This window comes from Symphodus melops (genome assembly GCF_947650265.1).
Source record: "Symphodus melops genome assembly, chromosome: 19".
NCBI classification, from domain to species: Eukaryota; Metazoa; Chordata; class Actinopteri; order Labriformes; family Labridae; genus Symphodus; species Symphodus melops.
This window is the reverse complement of record NC_136709.1, coordinates 16,002,282-16,018,465: the sequence shown is the minus strand read 5'-3', so window position 1 is coordinate 16,018,465 and position 16,184 is coordinate 16,002,282. Positions and strand designations below refer to the sequence as shown.

Sequence of the window (16,184 nt, the reverse complement as noted above, 5' to 3'; positions counted from 1 at the left end):
AATATATTTTACATCCACAGGCCCACAGCTTCCCTCTTCTGAAGTGCTGCCATGGCGCTCTCAATATCTACTCAGAGGTCCTGGCATTATAGTTCAGTACCTGGCAGCCAAAAAGCTGCTGGCGCCTACCTCTCATAAGCCATCTGCAACTGCTTGTGTGTGTATCAGGCACTCACAAAGGCCACAAGTGTGTCCAGGCATGTCACAGCATCCAAATAGCCAGCTACGTCTGCTGTGGCATTGATACCAAACTGATACTCAAGGGTGACAAGGAAAATGATTTAGCCTCTTTAGATTTACAGAAATTGATGAAAATTTTTTTGGATGTCATGCTCCTTAACATGTATCTCTCTTTAAGACCTAGACCACATTTCTTTGTGCTTTTATACATTCCAGTAAAAAAGCAATTGTGATCATTTATCATTTATAAAGGCTCAGCAATCACTGCACTACCAGCACCCTTAAAAGGAACAGTATGATGCAGAGTTGCAGGCCATTCTCCCCGGAGATTATCGCTAATAAGAGGGCTAGTATTTATAGAAGATCCCCCCAGTTGATACGCCTAATCCTGCCTCACCCCTTTTCCTCTCTGCCCATCCCCGAGCCTGGACTGCTCCCTCTTTGCAGCGCCTCAGATTCATCCTCTCAATTTATCATCAGAGGTAGAGACTTCTCTCCTTCTTGCATCTTTCAGATTTTTTTAAAAGAAGTAGAAACATCTGTTTGGCAAGATTTCTTGGAGTATTTTAGATGACTTTCAAATTTTCCTTGACTGCTTTATTGTCCACTTTTCCTCCTCCTGCTCTTTTTGACCTGCAGCTAAGAGCAAGCAAACAACAATGTCGACCAGTGAGCGTTTCGACTGCCATTACTGCAAAGAGTCCCTGTTGGGGAAGAAGTACATAATGAAAGAGGACACGCAGTACTGCACTAAGTGCTATGAGAACCTGTTCGCCAACTGCTGTGAGGGCTGCTCTTTAGCTATTGGATGTAACAGCAAGGTAAGGAAGCAGAAGCTTTACCCTGTGAGGTTTAACATTTGTTGGGGTGATTTTTAATATGTATATGTAAATGTTCAAAGTAACAGTACTCCATTCTCACAGCAGCATTTTTAACCCACGCATATTCTAAATAAATATTTTCCTTACATGGAAGTTAAAAGTGAAATATATAATGTGTGACTGTATCTATAGGACCTGTCTTACAAGGATCACCACTGGCATGACCAGTGTTTTAAGTGTGCAAAGTGCAGCCGATCTCTGGTGGAAAAAGCCTTTGCTGCCAAGGATGATCTGTTGCTTTGTACCGAATGCTACGCCAATGATTATTCCTCCAAGTGCACCACCTGCAAGAAGACCGTCATGCCAGGTATATGGCTGGATAATGGTTATGATGATGATAACCATGGTGATGGTTTTGGCTTTACCATTTCTTGTAAAACATATATCTCAATACAGCACCATATTTAGTATTGTTTGTGTATAAAGACTAAAAGTGAGTAACAACTATGAAAGAACTCAGACAATTAAAAGATCTCTTTAACACTTTGTGATTGATATAAAAAAATATAACAATACAGTTATATTACCCCAACAATACAATATATATATATATATATATTCAGAGAGTTTATCTCTGTATTGTGTATATGTCAGCCCTCTATAGATACGAAAGATCTAAATCTAAAGAATTCCCTGCCAGACGTTCTTATGCTAGCCTAGCTTAGCAGGGAAGCTAGAAACCGTAGGAACCAGCTAGCTTGCCTCTGCTCGGAGGTAAGAAAAACTCCCTAAACCAGCGCCTAATAAAGCTCTGAATTAATTGGTGAAAAAAACAAAACACGTCTGAAAAAACCAAACTGTCAAACATGTGTCACCCAATATGACAGGCTAAGCTTGGGCTTAGTATGCTTAGTTAGCATCCAGGTTTCAAATCCAAACTGTGGCTCCTTTTCTGTGTGCAATTTTCAGCTCTTTCTTGCCTTGATTTATGCCTCTGTCCAATGTCCTATCTCTACAAATAAGACACACACAAAAAAAAAATCTTAAAAACCCCCCCCAAAAATTCCATGACAACTGAGCTGATTCAATGAAAATGGAAAGCTGGCGAACATCGGGCCATTGGAGCTCAGGTGTCTTTTAACTGCTCAGAAAATGCATGCTGGAACATCTGCAACTGCGTATCAAAAAGACATCTTCTTTATGGATGCTTTAACAATCTAGGTAGGTATATGATAAGAAAAAAACAGACGTATACCTTAAATTATAAATGTTTAAAACACCAGAAAACAATACAGCCTCATTCTTTCCCAGTTTTCTTTCAGAGATGATTAAGACTGAATCGTCCTCCTCCTACAGATCAAGCAGAACTATTTTGGGCAGCAGTGTGTTTCTATCATAGAGGTACCATATGCTGACTAAGCTGCTCTTCTCCCTCTGTGCCAGGTTCCCGCAAAATGGAATACAAGGGGAACAGCTGGCATGAGACCTGCTTCCTGTGCCACCGCTGCCAGCAGCCAATAGGAACCAAATCCTTCATCCCTAAAGACACCGGCTACTTCTGCGTGCCCTGCTTTGAGAAGCAGTTTGCCTACCAGTGCTGTGTTTGTAAAAAGGTACGTATCGACTGCTGCAGCACAGGACATCCCCCTGACTCTGATGTGTTAATCACACTCAAGCTGTGGCTGCATAATCAGAAGATGCATGGTGACAGGAGTGTCACTGTGTTTTCTCTTTTGGTTCATCTTCCAGGCCATCACAACGGGTGGAGTGACCTATCAAGACAAGCCGTGGCACCGCGAGTGTTTCCTATGCATCAGCTGCAGAAAGCAACTGTCGGGTCAGCGCTTCACCTCCAGGGAGAATTACCCATACTGCCTCGAGTGCTTCAGCAACCTGTATGCAAAGAAGTGTGTGGGCTGCACCAAGGCGATCACCAGTGAGTCAGTGGTAGAAGCTCATGTTTATATTCACTTTGACCCGCAATGTGAGACACTGGTTTGCACTAGCGTAAGAATTGTCTGATAAACAGGTGTGTTTTGTAAAAATATAAAAACATGCTGCTTTGTTTAATGTGTGCAGGTCTGGCAGGAGCCAAGTACATCTCCTTTGAGGAGCGTCAGTGGCACAGCGAGTGTTTCACCTGCATGCAATGCTCCGTGTCACTGGTGGGACGCGGCTTCCTCACCCAGCGCGACAACATCTTGTGCACCGACTGCAGCAGGGAGAAGTGATTTTTTTCCCTTGAAGGGGTCACAGTAACACTGACAGCTCTTATTCTGAAAGAGCATGGCTATAGTCATGACTATTTCTCCAAAGCATGCCAGGTACATAAAGAAACTGAGTGTCAAATGCTTTTTTTTTTTGCCATTTTTCTTATTTTCATGAACGTTTATATTGCTTATTCAAATTTAATGTTCTTTTCCTACATACTTTGTAATGATTAATTTTAGTCAAGGCTCAAAGAGTGTCGTAAAAATGTACAACTTTTCGAGATTACAAATGAGTCCATTGACACATAGACTTAATTATTTAATAATCTATTTATAGTTTGAGTTTTTTCAAAGTGTAATACAGAACATTTGCTGGTCTTAGATTTTAATGCCTTTTAAATGTATGATTGTTTTTGTGTCATATGACATTTAACAGTTTGTTTAGCTGCTTGTGTGGTGACAAAGAAGAACTTAAAGTGTGAGTATTTTCTGACATATTATGGGCAAAAAGGTTTATCAATGGATTTTTAAAAAAGTGTATGCAATTTTCTGACATAGATCACTTACATGTAATTCTGTTATGTTTAAGGAAATTTAAGAAAACATTTGACAAAAATTACAAATAATTTCTGCCTCACTCCTGTACAAACATACACACTTCAATAAATGCCGTCTGGGTATATCACACTGTTATGGATATCATTCCAGGTCTGCTTTAGTTCCTCATAAAATGTCTGCATATCTCAGCATAACAGATTTAGCTGATGTTAGGTTTGAAATCCAGATTTTATAGGAGCATGTTGTCCCCTCTCAGCCACCCTTTTGACAATCATTGTGTGAAACAAATCTGTGTGTGTGCTTCTGTGCTTCCCTTGACCTGGTCGCACCCAGCTCATTCACATTGTAAACAAACCAAAAGTGACCATATATGGTTTGATCAGCAGATCACTTGCTCTTCTACTTGTCAATTATCCACAGACCAAAATCCACAACTTTGGTTCTAGCACAAGCCAAGTAAACAGACAGACGTAACTGTGGGCTCCTCAAAATATCTGTCCTCCTCACCATACCTATTGTTTTGACACTTGTTAAAGATGTTTGTATGGGCAGCTGGATGAGTTGTGTAAGTGTCCTCACATGGCAGGATGAGTGGCGAAAAAACGCTGACAAAGATTTCCTGTCACATGGGAGGTGAAACTAGTTTTCACTTAATAAACGTGTGCAAGATTCAAAGAGGAAGGGAGAGCAGCAGAGAGGTAGGGACCTTGTATTTTACATTGGTAGTTATTGTTATTTTACCCTAAAAGTAAGGCAATCTTTGATTTCCTGAAATGGCTTTTAGAGCATTCACACAAACACACTTGTATGAAAAGCAGACAGCCTTAAAAGACAAAGACAAAAGCGGCATCCAGTGCGTTGAGTGCTATGATCAAAATGTCTACATAGGAACTAAGGATGCAACAGTGCAGCATCTAATCCTTCCCAACAGCACACATGAAGACCAGTTAAAAACCAGAGACGGTAAGGTGAGAAAACTCGGCTCGAGCAACCACATTGTCCAACTGAGGGTGGTCCCACTTTTCAACCATCTTCTGGTCCTGTGGGACCGGAGCGTTACAGCCCTCAACATGTTCTCTTTAGAGCCGGTTCCTGCACTGAAAAAGATCCAACAAGTGTCTCTATTTGAAGTGTGCGACTCAGCGCACATATCCCAGAAAGCGTGTGTGGAGATGGTGACTTCTTCCAGCCGCAGGAAGGTGATCCGGATCCACGTGGTGGGCGTGGACAGGTGGGAGGTTGTAAAAGAAGTCCCTCTGCTCCAGGACCCCGTGGCGTTGGCAGTAGATGGCACTTGTTTGTGTGTTGCTACCAGCGACAGGTTTCTCCTCTGTGATTTTTTAACTGGACACAGCCAGGAGCTTTTTTCTCACACTCACAGCAGGCAGCGAGTCTTTGTTACATCAGCTGGCAGAGGGGAATTCCTCCTGAACGGGCCTGAATCTTTGGGTAAGTGCTCCAAAAATGAAAGACCTGTTGTTCTGCAGACTGTTGAGGCTCCATGTGTCAGTTCTATTCCAAAACAGACATACAGCAAATTATCTTGTGTCATTCTTCCATTTATCAATCTAGCTTGAGGATATTTGTTTAGCCAAGATATCATTTCTCCATCATCATCCCTCAGGCATGTTTGTGATGAAGACGGGGACCTGCCAGCGCCCTCCCCTGCAGTGGCCTCAGGACGTGCTGGCAGCCCGAGTGTGTTTCCCTTACATCTTAACCCTGCAGTCCCAAGTGCTGTCTGTCTACAGTGTACTAGATCAGCAGCACAAACAGACTGTGAGTCTCAGAGGAGCCAAGGGTCTGCACTCAACATCAGGTAAACCAGGCAGCACCTATTCATCACCTAATCCTGCCAGATTGCAGACAGAGAGGCTGTCAAATTGTGTTTTTTTTTTTTTTTTGTTTCGAAACAAAAGAGCGGTCTCTGTCTCAATTTGCACTGATTCAGTCAATCATTCTGGCACCTCCTCCTGTTCCTGGACTATTTGCTTCTGAAGCCAAAAACAAATCTCCCCTCAGATGGTGTGTTAGTGTTCACAGAGAGAGACATTTTCAGCCTGCGCCTGGTGCCGTTCAAGGAGCAGATCCAGACACTTGTGAGGCTTGAGAGAGTCGAGGGGGCATTATTGCTGCTGGATGGAGTACAAGAGCGTCACCCATTCGACTCATACAAGGTGAAATGAAATGTGTAGACATACAACGGAAACTATACCAGCCCTGGATTTGAAATCAAAAGATAACTGTGTACAACTGACAGAGGCCTATTTATAGTACTCACTTTTTTCTCTCTAAGTTTCAAAACCTTTACTATGTGAAGATAAAAAAAACCTGCAATACACCACAAATGATTTACACAGCGCCTGCAAATTGTTTATATATATTTATATAATTATGGACAACAGTGAGTTTATAAATATACTTTTAATAGCAATCTTTCAGTGCTAAATTGGTAAGAATGAAAATGCAGATGCTAACACACGCAGATGCTAACACAAGTCCAACAGTTACAATGTTAGCATTGCACATCTTGTCAGTTTAAGATTTTAACATTCACAAATGTAGCTGTGTCAGGAATCAGAAGACTCTTTCCAAAACTGTAAACTAACTGCAATTTAATCAGTTTCACCACTTTTTGTATATAAACATAAACCCAATATGACCCACATCGTGAATGAAATTCGGTAAATGCAAAGACAGAAAATCTGTTAGAACCTGCTTAGAGAATTTGCTAACATCGTTGAGTCTGGACCAAAGTGACCCGCAGTCTGACCAGGAGTGCATCATAGCACAACTTGAATTTTAGATGAACACAAACCACTGATGTGTAGATGATATTCATACATTACAACCCAGTGTTTGAGTTCAATATTCCATTACTGATATGAGCTGCTCGCTTTCATGCAGTTAGATGATTACAACTGAGTGCAGCAGATGGTGTGAGAGATTTAGTGTCATTTGTGGCTCATAACTCAGGTCACAGCGTAGAGGTGACGAGGGCAGAATTAACAGGCAGTCATAAGTAGTTCTTTATAATTAGTTGTTTTTCGTGCTGTTTTAATATCTGAACATTCTCACATTTCTTTGTCCAAAGATTTTTGCTCACTTGTTCTTGCTTTAGTAAGTTGATGCAATATGTTCCTAGTTTAAAGAGGATATTTTCTACCAACAGGAGCTGCAGAAGGACATCACTTGCCTGGCTGGATATGTTCATTATTACCAGCAGGGTTTTTCTGAGGCCAAAGATCTATTCATGTGAGAATAAAAAAATTCACATTACAAATTCCAAACATCCTAAATCTCAGCAAGCTGAGTGAATTTTGTGAAGAGTGGGTCTGCTGAATTCTACTCTGAAGTCTAACAAATCAATACTGGCTTGAACAGTAAAGGTGGTCTGGACCCCAGAGAAATCATCCGCCTCTACCCTGACATACAGTGCGGTCAGTGCGAGGACTTTCAATCCCAGCTTGATCAAGAGAACAAGGCCAGGGATCTGCAGGGGCTCTGGCAGGAGGACAGGAACATGTTTCATCATTACTTGGTCTTCCTGGGAGACTTTCTCAGCACAGTCAGGGGAACAGAACAAGGCCTGAAGTGCAGTCGGGAGGTGGACTGCACCCTCCTGAGGCTGTATGCAGAACTGGGAGATGATGAAAATCTGCAGCAGCTTGTAGGATTTTCCAATGAGTGCAGACTGGATCACTGTGTTTCGGTTTTGGAGCGACACAACAGGTGAAAATGAATAATTTTTTTAAAATGTCGTATTTAGAGTTAATAGGGGCTCAAAAACGGCTTTAGTTTAATGTTTCTCTGTTTCATTTTTGGACATTTTGTCCGATTTGCATTTTCTCGAATGATGCACTTGCTATTTTATTTATTTTTCTCTCTAATTTTTTTCAACAGATATTTCACATTAGGTTCCCTCTATCAAAGCCATGGAAATGAAATCGATGCACTGACGGTATTATCTCCCCAAACTACACAAATGTTATGTATAAGATCTAGGTGTAACAGTTGTAGAGTTTCAGCCTTTTTTTTCTTTCAGACTTGGGTGAAAATTGTCGATGGCGTCCACAGAGACCCTACCTGCTCTGATGTGTATGGACACATAGTTTGGACTCTCAGCCAACTAAAAAACAGTGATACTGTGTGGAGATTTGCAGACTGGACTTTGCAAAGGAAACAGGAGGTACTTTTTTCATGTGTATGCTCTAAACCTAACTGCAGAGGGCAGAGTTGTACAATACAACTTTGTGTCACAGGGACAGGCACAGAGCTAATTGCCACCCAATGGATGAACTAAATAGCTTTTCTTATAAGACATGGTCGATGATTAAATGGCCAATACCGTTTTTTTACTTATTCCAAAATAGATAGGTGTGCAGATTTTCAGCAGGCGTCCTCCAGATGCCCCATTAGAGACACAGGATGTCCTTGCTTTCTTGGAGAAATACCCGCTGGCGTTGCTTTTGTATCTTGAGTTTTTAATCCATGAAATGAAGAGTGAGGTGGGTACAGCAGCCTTTATCTAATCTAATCACCTGACTCCTTTATTAAATGCATGTAAACATGATTGGTGTAATTACCCCCCCCCAGGAGGAGAGACATCACAGCCGTCTGGCCCTGGCGTATGTTACTCAGGCGCTGCAGAAGGAAGAGGAAACCGGTTCGATGAAGACCAGAGAGAAGTTGCAGCAGCTGTTGTGGGAATCTGAGTTCTTTGACGTCTCTGTTGTTTACGGTGCGTGGATGCCTCGTGAGAAATTAAATAAGAGCTACATTTCACGAAATTATGAACTGTGTTTAATTTCCATTACAGAGAGAATCAAGTCCACAACCATGCACGAAGAGAAAGCAATCCTCCTGGGTAGAGTCGGTGAACACGCTCGAGCGCTGCAGGTGCTCGTTCACCAGGAGAGAGACCTAAAGGCTGCACAGGCCTTCTGCTACAGGGCCTCTCAAAACCAGGACTCGCAGTTCAGACAAAACCTGCTGATCACCCTGCTCCAAATCTACCTGCGCTCTGAGGACCTTACTAACGCTGCTTTGGATCTGCTCGACAACAACATGCACGTCTTTACAGCAGAGAATGTGATCCAGATCTTGCCTGACACCTGGTCGGTCCAGCTGCTCTCCCACTTCTTAGTCGCATCCCTCCGACAGAAGTGCCACCAGAGGCGGATGGCAAGTCTGCAGAAGGCTCTGAGCCAGGTGGAGCTCATGCGGCACAAGGTCATTTGGGTGAGTCCAACAGGAGAGTTCACATTTTTCTTCGCTCAGTTGAACGTTATGTGTATTCTTGTTTCCTTTTTTCACTCTCTCCTCTGCAGATGCAAACCACAAAAACAAAGTTCAGACTGGACAAGGAGCAGAAGTGTAAGGTTTGCCAGAGAGACTTTGCAGAGCCACAGTTTGCTTGTAATCAACATGGTGAAATGATGCACACGAGGTGTTATGGCCCTTCATCATATTAAAGACACAGAGACACTAATTCTGTATTTATGCCAAAACGTGTCTGTCTTACACGGTTAGTCCTGGAGATTAGACTGGGCAAACTCAGTACAAAGATTCCCTTCATGGACTCTGGACCAGACACTTTCCCTGATTAGAAAAAAAACAGAAAATATAGTGTGTAAATAACAGGTTTCAATCTGCAAAGAAAGCATGCTGTGCACTTTTCAAGAGTGGCATGTCTGAGCCGTTTCCTTCAGACATTGTGGACAGCAATAGCTATAAAGTGAATTGTGGAGGACACTCGGGTGAATGCATCCACTGATCAGACAGTACTGTTTTCACATGGAAACCAACTGTGGTCAACCTGATGACTGGAGAAAACTTGACCATCCTCCATCGGTGTATATATACATCTCCGCCATCCTGGTTTCCTTAGACCGTGTATATTTGTGTCCATTGAGCCCGGAATGGAAAGTCCACTGAGGAGCTTCAATTGAGAGTTTTTTTTCTCTTCCAGCCATTCGCATTCAAAAGCACGACCCCTGCAGATAATCACAAGTAAATGTTTAAAAATGAAAAGCAAACAAGAAATGAAGAGGTTGGGGTCATTTCTGTTAGTTTTTCTAAGCAACCGAATAAGATGTTTGTGTCATTTAGGAAACAAGAAAAAAGAGGCAATCATCCTCCCTGTATTATGAGGGAATACAAATAGATTGTACTCCAAATAGTAGCGCACAAAAACTCCTCTGTGTCCACATGTACAGTATAAATCAGGTAAATCAGCATAAACACATATAATTAAGTTTGATGACACTCAAACTGTATTTATTTTTTCTGTAATTTAGTCATTAAGTCTAACCATAACTGTTAGTATTTCTTCATCCTGATGCATTTTGGGACAGGAGCGAAGGAGACGCCTAAATGAGCAGAATGGTTGCAGCATTTGGCTCGAGTCTGTATGCTTGTGGGGCTGGGGTGAGTGACTAATTGCACTGTAGATAAATAGCAGATAATGAGTTCATTGGAAGGCATTATCACTTTGTGATGCCCTTGCCAAGGTTTCTTCTGTTTTCCCCACTAATAAGGAGAAGTTGGAGTTCTCACTGAGGGTCTGTGTGTTTTACATTTCATGTTCCATATACAGTGTGGGTGTTTTGAAGTCCTTTGAGAGTCCAACTAGAATTATGGTCTACAAGATTACCCCGGACTCAAGCTTTGACCTGACATTTCTCACTTTGATTGTATGACTTTAACCTGTGACTCATGTAAATGAGCTGAATCATATCTCAGAAACCACTGTGTTTCTCTTATATGTGGTTAAAGGGAAAATGCCACGTCCCCTTCTCCCTATCTCTAATTTTTCATTGTGTTTAGTCCATTTGGTTTGCACAAGAATAACAAAACGTACAAAGCTCAAAGAGAACATCAGCATTGAATGTGGGCGATGTAGAAACCAGTGAATGGCTCATATGAAAAACACAATAAGATAAGAAATGTAAAAGGTCATACAAAACAACCGAAATATCAGTGTTAACATCTGAATTTAGTCTAACTTAAAAAAAAACCAAAAAAACAGAAAAGACAAGGGATGATGCTGAGATATGGTAGTTTCTAATAGTGTTCATTGCTGTCCAATCACGATTTCCAAGCCTTTTTTTGTACATAGAAAATGTCACATAGGGGTTAATTTAAGGTGCATTTTCTTTCAGAAATCACTCTCGATACTTGATGGTTCGACCAAAAGATAAGAAGATGTGGATTTTTAGCCTGCCTTGGTAAAAAAAAATTGGGGTTTATTAAAAATTATTATCTAAAAGAAATTCAGTATTTCCGTATCGCTGTTCAACCTCCTGGATTAGCATCTAAAATGTTAAAGTGCAAACAAAAACAACAACATCAGCGTCTTCCTCACTTGTTGTGAGACACTGTTGTTTTTATGTCTTCACTGTTTGTGCTGCTGCTCAGTGATTGGGTGAAGTATGGGCTGTGCCTGATGATCAGGGACCTCTGGGTGGACCTAAAGGTCAGGACCATGTCCACTCCTCTCCCCTCTCTCTCTCTGGCCTCGTCTGGGAGCACTTATGGTGTTTTGAACGCCTGAGGTTATGCTGAGCCTCAAATATGTTTCTCCCATCTTTGATGCTGACCAACAGCCAAAAGTAACCAGCAGGTAAAAATAAACACAAACAAGTCCAAGAACAACTTCTCCTACCAAAATGAAGAGTCCATGAAGCAGTTCAGTACATTTAAATGCCTTTTTTAAAGGGTTGTATTTTTTCAACAAGGATCCCCCTGTTATAGAATATTAGACACTGATACCAGTACCTATACTTATCATGTTGATTTGATTGAGACTCCCTTGGTATCAGTATCAGTGGTCGAAAGGATCATTCATGGAGAAGTCTGGGTTGGATAACCAGACATTGTATTATTATAAATACATAAGTCACCACAGAGTCAGTGCAAAGAAGGAAAACAAGAACATTTTCTTCTTGTACTTTTCTAAATATATGAAAAAATGTCCACAGTCTGGACTGCAGGATGTTTACATGTTAACTTAGTTTCATTTGGCACAAAGAACAACCCATATAGACTTAAAGGAATGAGACTGCCTTGCCTACATGTTAAACCAATTAGTGACCCACAGTAAAGACAAAAGGCTTTATTGTCTAATGACTTTAACTTATTTTACAAGAATAGCTCATAAAGGTGGTTTTGGAACTGACCACTATATATAAGTGCAAGACGAAGCAATCAACAGTATGTGAGCAGCTAATCAGTCACTCCCTTAGTGCTAACGCTAGGTCTTTCACTTAGTAGAATGCTAGATAGAGCAGCAAGAAATTTAACCAGTCTCCCAGATTACTGGAGTAAATCCTGAAGTATGTAGTATTCAGAAATAGACTTTGAATCCATGGATCAATGAATTGAGAAACATTTAGAATCAAAAATGGATTCTGAATTGAATCGTGACCTAAAGAATGGAAATCAAATCGAATCGTAAGACACCCAAAGACTCCCAGCCCTACAAAGAACAGCGAGATTTGTTGTCAGAAAATACTAATAAAGCATGTACAGGACAAGATCAGCCCAAACATACGTAGTACCACTTTGATCCACAGGGGGAGCCAAAATGGAAAAGCCAAGGGTACAGACCGATGCAAGGAAAAAGGTTTTTCTATTGAAAGAAATCAAACAGGGGAGGGGTTTATGAGGCCAACATAAAAATATTAATAAGTCTATGGCAACAGATAACAAGGGTATCAAGGTGTATTGTTTGAATAATGAGTAATACCTTTAGGTATTCATGTAATGTCATAAAAATATATATAATACATATAGAGGTATGTTACACTCTAACAGACTCTGGGACACATGCTGTCTCAGGATTTAGAAAATCAAAGCAGGTACATAATAAAATCAAATGAATGGGAAAATGAACACACAATGCTCCTCTGTGCATCATGCATCATATTTATAGTCAAAGCCACAAATTGCTGTATCATGTCCCTCATGACGCATTTTTTAGTCTCTTAGTGGTCGCACAAGAGACAAGGAGAATCTTAATTTGCAGCCCTTTTTGGTAGCAATAATAGTAAGGTAGCAGAAAACCTAAAACGATTGAAGTTCAATTTCCACTTTTCTCAGCAAAACAAATTCTATAGATATAGCAGAAAATAGCTTGGGAAAAATAGCCGAAGAGGATGATCAAAACACATCTTATTTTAACTCCTCCTAAGGCAACGCTCTCATTTTCATGGTTTGCTACCTTGGGGTTTGGCTGAGTGCCACTGGGAGAAATGTGTAGGGTGGCCCACTGGAGACACACAGGGCAGAGGCAGAGACCACAGACACCCACCCTGCCCTTCTGCACGGAGACTTTCCCTATATACATCATGCTTTATGGTAAAGAGTCAAACCCTCTCTACAGGTCTGATACTGTTCGCTGTTTGCGTCTGTGACAGCTTCAATCTGTTTTCTACACTGGATATGGTATACTTCAACTTCACCACTTTCAAAATGACTATCCCCACTCCAAAAACACCATTTGACATTGTCATTCCCTTTAGCCTAAAGTTGTGTAATTACAAATACTTGTGGCTTGGGGGGTGCATTATAGTTATTAGAGGACGAGAGTGGTAAGAAGACTACTGTACAGACTTTCAGACTTTACAGGTTTTCCTCGTATTTGTTATTTATCCTAGCCATCCTTTTTAATAACCAACCATTTGCGTCCCTCGTGTGTGCTGATTTGAACTTTGAGCCTTGTCTAACACAACTAGAACCATAGTTTTTTGTACACCTTATACCTTGCACCATGACATTGATAGACCAACTAACCGGGACCAGAGTGATCTGAGACCGATTCAAGACCAAGACCAAGGCAGGGGAAGACCAAGACAAGACCAAGAGATTTAGGGACCGAGACCAAGACCAAGGCAGGGCGAAACCGAGACAAGACCAAGACCATAAATATCAATGAAATCATAATCTTTAGTGCTGTGAGTGTGTCACTCAGTTAGCCCATAAAATCACAGCATAAAATGGCTGTAACCAGGGGATAGAAATCAAATTATGAATGAATTGAAAATATGTATTCCTTAAGAAGGGCGCGTTTTCTTTTTAATCAAAATAATGCTGTAGAAAAGAAGCCAATAAGTGGTGGTCTTAACTGTTCTTGATTTAAAATTCTGAGTCCACCTCGTCTCAGACCGTGACAAGCTGAGTAAAAATGCCTGAGATTCTGCGACGAGACCTTCAAAAAGTGGTCTTGAGACTGTTTTTGAGACCAAGAGTGATTTCAAGTACTACAACACTATATTGATGTTTCAGTAGACCAGTCTCACTGAAACATAGGGGTATGCTAACAAGGTTTTACTTTTTTTTTCTAGATTGTGGGGAAATAAAAAAAATATGGAGACACAGCCTTTAACTCCCCAGAGGCCGCCACCATCAAGAAGCTAGTTTTGCGAAGAATATAAAACAGAGGGAAGTTGGCCTTGCTCCAAATAACATTTTCAAAAATCTAGCATATTTAACCTTTAAAGCTCTCAAATTAAAGTGTTTAGTCTACTTTGTTTGACAGTTCAAGGTGACAAAAAAATCTTCATGCACAGATTTTAAAGACTATAAAGTGTGTTTTAATCTCAATTATCACTCAAAATCCAGGTAAGGACCTTTAAGGACCATTTCACTGTTATCAGCTCTAGGCCCTGGGTTTCTTTTCCCGTGGTTAAGTCCATGTCGTATCTACCAAAAGGTCCTTACTGTTTAAAAAACTAGAATCAAGGTTGAATTCAAACAGCGATAGGTCATTATTTGACAGCCCTAGTTAAAAAGATAAATTTTACTTTACATTTACATGTAGATTGTTTTGTTTAAAAACATGTGGTTTTGGAAAGTATTGAACAACCTTACTATCTCTTGCAAATAGTTGTTAAAAAGTTCTGCAAAGGCAAGAGAATCAATTTAAGTTGAGGGGCTTTCAGATGTACAAAGACACTTTGACTCAACCATTAATAGATGTATTCCTTCACAACCCAGGCAGAATTTGCTTAATGAGCTGTGCTGTGTACAACTAATGACTCAATTATGGATGAATAATTGGAGTTCATTATAGGGAAGTGGAGGGCTTTTTAGCAGAGTCTTGTGTTTACACTGCTCACTTCTAATGACTGAATTTCAGGTGCAGATTGTAGTACTCGTCCAGCCCTTTCTTTTAACAATCTGGACGACTGTGTCCAATTTCCAGGATTAGCACCTTTTCATCTCTGGAACATTTGGGTCTCTAGCAACAGAAACAAATAAACCTGCAAAGTCGGTTTAAAAGCTTGGGTGGATACTGCAATCTGGCCAATCTGCGTCTGGCTGACGAATTGATTCGTTGTTACATGCCTAATCATACAAATAAACTTCATTATCCACACAGTATAGTGAACAGCTTATAATAGTGCAATCATACCTCTTATCAAGTTTCATTTCATAACCTCAGTGTTAACAAATAAGTCATTGAATCTTATTTAGAAGACAGTCTATTTCAGATTTCCACTTTTGTACAGCTAAATTCAGAGCATTCTGTTGCCAACATTGAAAGAAGTATACTTCTTCATGCTGCAGGTGATGAATTTAGACACAAGAGGCTTCATGGTCTGTCCTGCATGAAACAAACATAATTAAAGCTCTAAACGTGTGTTCAGCACTGCAGGATCCCAAAGTTTTATCTGTGAGACTGTTCTTCATGTGGTGTTTGACATCACTGATTAGAGAGCGCGTGCTGCGATAAGTTACTGTTACTGTACCCTGGGAAAGTGTACAAACTGGGATACTGCATAATTAGACATTTAACGCCAATCTTCCCCACACACGAACACACCCTTCACCACAACCAATGACCCGGGGAGTTAAAAATGTCCCAGCACCCCTTGATATCAACCGCCAGTGTCAAAAACGCCCTCCCTCCGCTATCTAGGACTGAACTTACTGTAACCCACGCAAAAAAAGCCAGAGAGAGGCATGAAGTCCAACGCTAACCCCGAAAGTTAAGTCATTTAATCTTCAGGAATCTGTATTTGAGAGCAAAAACTATCATAAACTTATTTATAGCAATCAAAGCCCCAATCAGAGCTCAGAAAATTAGGAGGTATATTCTGTTTTAGCATAGAATTATGATCTATTTCTATACATCGAACATCTCTGGAAGCATCAATCGAATGGCATTTTAAGGCATTCATTAAGTCTTTCATGAACCCAAACTGAAAGCAGAAGAATAGAATGAATCTCAGCTGATGTTAAGCTGCACGACATCTCAGCACTTTGTGGTTTTATGCGGCAACACATACCCATACTTGTGGGTAATTCAGGAGTGCCCGAGCATCACATTGCATCCCAGAAAAAAAAAAAGGTCAAATCCCAGAGTACAAGACATTCTGTTCCAAACAGGATGTCAAATACTTGTATCACA

At 40.8% G+C, this 16,184-nt stretch overlaps 2 protein-coding genes across 2 annotated transcripts; both read left to right on the top strand.

The window, feature by feature from the left end:
• The first annotated feature begins 306 nt into the window (after window positions 1–306).
• Window positions 307–3,883, top strand: fhl5 (four and a half LIM domains 5). The gene is made up of 6 exons (XM_079369592.1): window positions 307–662; window positions 820–1,001; window positions 1,194–1,368; window positions 2,445–2,614; window positions 2,751–2,937; window positions 3,081–3,883. The coding sequence occupies exons 1-6, from the start codon at window positions 476–478 to the stop codon at window positions 3,230–3,232; spliced, it is 1,053 nt and encodes a 350-aa protein (XP_079225718.1). The 5' UTR covers window positions 307–475; the 3' UTR covers window positions 3,233–3,883.
• A 606-nt stretch (window positions 3,884–4,489) lies between these two features.
• LOC306840066 (transforming growth factor-beta receptor-associated protein 1) lies at window positions 4,490–11,043 on the top strand. Its single transcript, XM_079369101.1, has 11 exons — window positions 4,490–5,218; window positions 5,394–5,588; window positions 5,792–5,946; window positions 6,942–7,024; window positions 7,154–7,501; window positions 7,673–7,730; window positions 7,815–7,958; window positions 8,143–8,277; window positions 8,366–8,510; window positions 8,589–9,010; window positions 9,100–11,043. The coding sequence occupies exons 1-11, from the start codon at window positions 4,543–4,545 to the stop codon at window positions 9,241–9,243; spliced, it is 2,505 nt and encodes an 834-aa protein (XP_079225227.1). The 5' UTR covers window positions 4,490–4,542; the 3' UTR covers window positions 9,244–11,043.
• Window positions 11,044–16,184: the final 5,141 nt, after the last annotated feature.